General features: G+C 39.3%; 1 protein-coding gene across 1 annotated transcript in view; it reads right to left on the bottom strand.

Moving 5' to 3' along the window:
- Window positions 1-845: 845 nt before the first annotated feature.
- Window positions 846-7,286, bottom strand: part of tusc3 (tumor suppressor candidate 3) — a 344,078-nt gene continuing 337,637 nt past the window's right edge. The window contains exons 9-10 of the mRNA XM_034188079.1: window positions 4,306-4,396; window positions 846-1,071 (exon numbers count right to left, since the gene is read on the bottom strand). Coding sequence (XP_034043970.1) covers window positions 1,056-1,071; window positions 4,306-4,396 — 107 coding nt within the window. The 3' untranslated portion in view covers window positions 846-1,055. The remainder of the gene's footprint in view (window positions 1,072-4,305; window positions 4,397-7,286) is intronic.

Raw genomic sequence — 7,286 nt, 5'->3', positions numbered from 1 at the left:
AAATAGTTTGCTGTGTTTTAGCTTGCCCCGCCTAACTGCATGCTGTGACGGTGTTTGCGTTGTAAATAAACTGTGAACCATGTAAAATAATTTTGTCCCAAGTGAATATGAGCTCCAAAACATCTAAAAAAATACATACCAGGTGGAAAAATACTGGAGTCTCTCTTTAAGTGCATCACTGCACTACAACACTACACATTCCTAATCTGATTTTTGTGGATGATTGTTTGTGAATGTCAGAAACTACTTGTCCCGAATGTGTGAACAGCTGAATGAAAGATTGTACTGCTTTATCAGGAACTGCATTGCAAATTTAAAATTTCATTGCAGAAATATGCAATAACAAAGACCATCTCTGTCAATCACTGCCCAAAGGTAAAGCAAAATAATCAGACATTATATATATATATATATATATATATATACACACACACACGTTTAAAAGGTAACTGAACTGTGAATGCCAATGGACAGCGAGAAAAGTTGCTTCATGCTGTAACAAGAAACATTTAATTTTAATCCAATATTTTCAAGCCAGAAAAGGAGACTATGCTCAAAGAAACATGTCGGTCAATGCCTCCCCCGAAAAAAAAAAAGAAAAAAAAAAAAAGAAAAAATTGTAGCTTTCTTATTTGATCAACATATTTCCATAAAAAAATGTATTTCTTGCTAGTCTGTGCATTCATTAATGGCCAAATGAAAAGGCATAAATGAAGACTCCTTTCATTTCATCGATTTGGTTATTGTTAAACTAAATGTATTCTGTTCTAAGAGGCTCCACATTCAAAGGGCCTGTGACTCTGCAATGAACAGAATAAAATGAACAACAGTTCATACCCTTGTTACCCAGTGTTGGAAGGAATAATTTATTTACTTTTCAGCTTGCAGATATATTTCCAGTTGATTTTTTTAAAAAGAGCAGAATTTATTAAAAAGAAGAAGAAGAAGAAGAAAAAAAGACTCAATAGTAACACTGCCTTCTGCTCTTCAAGTATCTTCGACTCCTCTCCCCTGCCACCTCTTCATCTGCCTCTGATCTCCTCTTCTGTGTTCCTTCATTTAATAAGAAAGCTGAGAGAAAAAGGCATTAATAAGCAGTGAAAAAAAATGTCAGAGAAGAACAGAGAAAACCAAGAGAGAAGAAGGGAGGGGTATACAGCAAAGAAACCTGCTTACTGTATAGTAGAACATGTCATTTACCATGTACAAAAAACAAACAATTAATTATATGAGAAAATGCACTGTGCAGGTTCAGACTTATTGTAATGAGTACAAGTTGCACCATGGCTCAGACTCAGAGAAAATCCAACACTGCAAATAGTCCAGTCAAAATGGGCAAAAATGTAAAAAAAAAAATGAGTAAAAAAGCTAAAAAACTGGAATGTGCTCTCCCCTCAGTAGCCATGATAACACACAGAAAGTCCCTATGTATCCTCATTAAGCTTTAACTGTTATGACACCAGACCTTATATTTACGTGAGAAATGGCCTCATCTGGATATATAATTTAGGATACAAGGGTATATTTTTGATAACTTTTTTATTAAACAGCCATACAATGCTTTGGAACGCTGACATGAATGTAAACCAAAACAGCATGAAATCATACAGTCATGACCTCATTTATGACATCATGATGTTACCTCAGACGGTGATTATAGGGATTTTCACTGAAATGCTGAAGAACCACAAAATACTCTTAAAAGAGGTAATTATACAATCCAGGATATGTGTTCTATGCAACATTTCAAACTTGGGGAATTGGGTTTATAATAGACACTTTTGTTTTTGCTTCCATTTTTCATGAGCTGAACTCAAAGATCTAAAACAATTTCTATATACATAAAGACCTACTTCTCTCAAATATTGTTCACAAATCTGTCTAAATCTGTGTTAGCGAGCACTTCTCCTTTGCTGAGATATCCATCCACCTCACAGGTGTGACATATCAAGATGCTGATTAGACAGCAGAATTATTGCACAGGTGTGCCTTAGGCTGGCCACAATAAAAGGCCACTCTAAAGTGTGCAGTTTTGCTTTATTGGAGGGTGGGGTGGTGGTGGTCAGAAAACCAGTCAGTATCTGGTGTGAACACCATTTCCCTCACGCAATGCAACACATCGCCTTTGCACTGAGTTGATCAGCAGCCAGACGCCATTGAACGTGAGCATTTGCCCACTGAAGTCGGTTATGACAACAAACTGTGGCATTGTGCTGTGTGATAAAACTGAACACAGACAAACAGATTTGTGAACAATATTTGAGAGAAATAGATCTTTTCTGTGTACAGAAAATGTTTTAGGTCTTTGCCTTCAACTCATGAAGAATGGGAGCAAAAACAAAAGTGTTGCATTTATATTTTTGTTCAGTGAAGTATTACAGCTTGAATCAGAATGTGCCTACATGAAAGGTCATTAAGGGGATTTTTGCTTTGTGGATAAAAGTCACGGATGAAGTCACATTTATCAAAATGATCCTTGTCAGCCATCTGGAAATCAACTGTTTCATTTTGAGTACCAGTCAATCGGAAATGAACTCATCTTTGCTTTCTTTTCCCATCAAAGTTATGATCTTCATCAGTGTCTGATACACAAATGTCTGTTTTTTTTCAGAATTGCTGCAGCCATTTCCATGGCAATGAGCACATATAATTTTACAGAACAGACCTAACTTCTTGCTATCTACTTGACATCATAATATAATATCTGTTTAATTTTGAAGCAATCTTGTCTATCAAACAATGAAGATACATATACCACTGCACATAATTAAATGGTGTACATGTGCAAAACACTATTTTTGACATCCATGACACTCATGGCATCATGACATAATACAAGGAAAAGCTCAAGGAGGATACATGGGGACTTTCAGTATGTTGTTTAGGATGGTTAAAGGATTGTATCCAGCAATTTTCAGCTTTCTACTAATTTTTTCCAACCTTGACCAGAAAATAACCTAATATTACTGGACTTAAAGATCGACAGGTTTAAGTAGGAACAATGGATGGAAATCATATGTCACAACTTAACTTGCCTGCTGGAGATACATCTGCTATTACAAGAAAAAAAAATCACAATAGCTTTCTCTGAAAAAATATTTGAATGCTATTCAAAATTTAAAGCGCATCCAGTCAGACATAAGTACACTGAATACAGACTGGGGTCCAGCCACTCACTGGTGCATCCAGGTCTCAGATTTCTGAATGAAAGACATATTTGTCTACCACACTGTTTAAAAGACATAATTTGGCTCTAAGGCTGAAAATATGAAATGTCTATTTAGTAATTCTTCATCTCTTTAGTGCTGTCAAAGTTGACACAATAATAATAGGTTAACACAAATTCCTTATAGCACCAATGATTATTTTTAAAACAAATGACGCATGCACCTTCGGTGACCCTCAGCACATGATGTAGTCTGGGATATCACAAAGCCATGCAGTAGTACTGATGTGGATGGCAGCAGAAACCACCCTCCTTGAGCAGAAATGCACAATTTTTTTAATTGATCTGTACTGAATTAATTAAACTTGAGTCACTGAATAAGTGCACACACCTGTTTTGTTACAAATGCAGTATTGGCTCTTTAAACAGTGCGTGTCTCTCACTTGTCTCTTTTCAGAAGCATGGAGCAGTCACAGGCTGAGTGCTGCAACAGGCTCATAGGTCCATGGTCAAAGTTTAGAAACACACATAGCTTCAAATACAAATTTTGTTTCTGGTGACACTATCTTTCTCCCAGCCAATCAGGTAGCATTTTTGACAAAATAAATTAGTTTTCCTTACCGTTCTCTATTTAAGTCCTGTTTACAGAGACAATGCACTGCAGCTAATTGGTGCCAGTTTCAGTTAGCCACATGGGAAGTTGATTAGCTCTGGATTGTATCACTAGTGACAGTAAAATAAGGCCTCTTGAAGTATTTGCTGTTTTTTTTTTTTCTGAGCTTACTAGAAGGTGGTGTCTATTCCAAAAACAATTCAAAGCATAATGCACTGCACTGAATTGAACCAGGAGCTTCTAAATGTACTTCCATTAATTTCTGGTATCGTCCATGCTGTGTAAAGAAGCAGTCAGTTTGGTATATGTCAATATTTGACCCACTAAAAAATCTGAAATTCCGCTTTCTATTCAGTATATCTTATTTTGAAATAACTGTATATGGAAATGATGTAGACATTCTAATTGACAATACATGTGCTGTTTAAGAACATGAAATGTGTGGAGTTGTGGAAAACTGAGTTTGAAAGTTTCTGTAACCATGTATGTAAACCCAAGGTTTGTATTGTTTGCTTGTTCTAGTTACCTGTAGGGGTATCCATGGTACTTAGACCTGAAAATGGACAGCAGGAAGCTGAAGAAAAACACCACCAGGCCAAGGCCAACCAGGCAGATGACTACACACACACACACACACACACACACACACACACACACACACACACACACACACACACACACACACACACACACACACACACACACACACACACACACACACACACACACACACACACAAAAGACAGTATTTTTAAAGATCTTGTGTCACAAACATTATTCAACAGGAGCTTTGGTATTTTTTTTAACCTGGAGCCCTATTTTTTAGATGTTTTTGGGTTAAAATTTTTACTTGTTGGGGAAAGAGGTCAGTCTGGTATTGAGGTACACTGCACACCATGCAGCTGTGCAATGGGAGCTTAAGTGGCTTTGATGCAAAACCCTCAAAAATAAATCACTCCTCGTCAACGCTGGATAGGCAAAAATGTCACAAGTACAGTTGTGCTCAGATATTTACACAACCTGGCAGAATTTTTTTTTTGCTATTTTACAGAGAATATAAATATACTCAACAAAAATATAAACACAACACTTTTGGTTTTGCTCCCATTTTGTATGAGATGAACTCAAAGATCTAAAACTTTTTCCACATACACAATATCACCATTTCCCTCAAATATTGTTCACAAACCAGTCTAAATCTGTGATAGTGAGCACTTCTCCTTTGCTGAGATAATCCATCCCACCTCACAGGTGTGCCATACCAAGATGCTGATTAGACACCATGATTAGTGCACAGGTGTGCCTTAGACTGTCCACAATAAAAGGCCACTCTGAAAGGTGCAGTTTTGTTTTATTGGGTGGGGGATACCAGTCAGTATCTGGTGTGACCACCATTTGCCTCATGCAGTGCAACACATCTCCTTCGCATAGAGTTGATCAGGTTGTCAATTGTGGCCTGTGGAATGTTGGTCCACTCCTCTTCAATGGCTGTGTGAAGTTGCTGGATATTGGCAGGAACTGGTACACGCTGTTGTATACCCCGGTCCAGAGCATCCCAAACATGCTCAATGGGTGACATGTCCGGTGAGTATGCCGGCCATGCAAGAACTGGGACATTTTCAGCTTCCAAGAATTGTGTACAGATCCTTGCAACATGGGGCCGTGCATTATCCTGCTGCAACATGAGGTGATGTTCTTGGATGTATGGCACAACAATGGGCCTCAGGATCTCGTCACGGTATCTCTGTGCATTCCAAATGCGATCAATAAAATGCACCTGTGTTCTTCGTCCATAACAGACGCCTGCCCATACCATAACCCCACCGCCAACATGGGCCACTCAATCCACAACATTGACATCAGAAAACCGCTCACCCACACGACGCCACACATGCTGTCTGCCATCTGCAATGGACAGTGTGAACCGGGATTCATCCGTGAAGAGAACACCTCTCCAACGTGCCAAACGCCAGCGAATGTGAGTATTTGCCCACTCAAGTCGGGTACGACGACGAACTGGCGTCAGGTCGAGACCCCGATGGACGACGAGCATGCAGATGAGCTTCCCTGAGACGGTTTCTGGCAGTTTGTGCAGAAATTCTTTGGTTATGCAAACCGATTGTTTCAGCAGCTGTCCAAGTGGCTGGTCTCAGACGATCTTGGAGGTGAACATGCTGGATGTGGAGGTCCTGGGCTGGTGTGGTTACACGTGGTCTGCGTTTGTGAGGCTGGTTGGATGTACTGCCAAATTCTCTGAATTGCCTTTGGAGACGGCTTATGGTAGAGAAATGAACATTCAATACACGAGCAACAGCTCTGGTTGACATTCCTGCTGTCAGCATGCCAATTGCACGCTCCCTCAAATCTTGCGACATCCGTGGCATTGTGCTGTGTGATAAAACTGCACCTTTCAGAGTGGCCTTTTATTGTGGGCAGTCTAAGGCACACCTGTGCACTAATCATGGTGTCTAATCAGCATCTTGATATGGCACACCTGTGAGGTGGGATGGATTATCTCAGCAAAGGAGAAGTGCTCACTATCACAGATTTAGACTGGTTTGTGAACAATATTTGAGGGAAATGGTGATATTGTGTATGTGGAAAAAGTTTTAGATCTTTGAGTTCATCTCATACAAAATGGGAGCAAAACCAAAAGTGTTGCATTTATATTTTTGTTGAGTGTAATAAACAACTTTTTTCCCCACTCATGGGTAGTGGTTGTGTGAAGCCATATATTGTAAAACAACTGCATTTACTCTTTTTAAATCATAAAGAAAACAGAAACTAACCAAAAGACCCTGATCAAAAATTTACATACCCCTGTTTTTATACCATGTTTGGCCTCTTTAACATCAATGACAGCTTGGAGTGTTTTGTGGTAGTTGTGAATGAGACTATTTTCTCTGATGGTAATGTTGCCCATTTTCCTTGGCAAAAAGCCTCCAGCTCCTGTAAATTCCTGAGCTGCCTTGCATACACTGCACATTTGAGATTTCCCCAGGGTGGCTGACACTGAGGTCAGGAGACTGAGATGGCCACTCCAGAGCCTTCACTTTACTTTGCTGTAGCCAATGACAGGTCAACTTGGCTTAGTGTTTTGGATCGTTATGATGTTGGAACATGCGCAGCTTCTGGGCTGATGAAAGCACCTTTTCCTCTATTATTTTTTGACAACATGCTGCATTTATCCTACTATCAATTTTGACCAAGTTCCCTGTGCCTTTGTAGCTCACATATCCCCAAAACATCACCTCTGTGTTTCACAGTAGAAAGGGTGTACCTTCATAGGCCTTGTTGACTCCTCTCCAAATCTACGGGTTATGGTTGTGGCCAAAAAGTTAAATTTTGGTCTCATCACTCCAAATGACTTCATTCTTTGTGCTGTTTGGTGTATTGTAAGTGGGATACTTTATGGCATTTGTGTAGTAATGGCTTTCTTCTGGTGATTCGGCCATACAGTCTATTTTTCTTCAAGGACCTCCTTACTGTGCATCTTGAAACAGCCAC

Source organism: Thalassophryne amazonica, chromosome 15 (assembly GCF_902500255.1).
Source record: "Thalassophryne amazonica chromosome 15, fThaAma1.1, whole genome shotgun sequence".
In the NCBI taxonomy this organism is placed as follows: Eukaryota; Metazoa; Chordata; class Actinopteri; order Batrachoidiformes; family Batrachoididae; genus Thalassophryne; species Thalassophryne amazonica.
The sequence above is the reverse complement of the archived record's forward strand: the minus strand, read 5'-3'. Positions and strand labels throughout refer to the sequence as shown.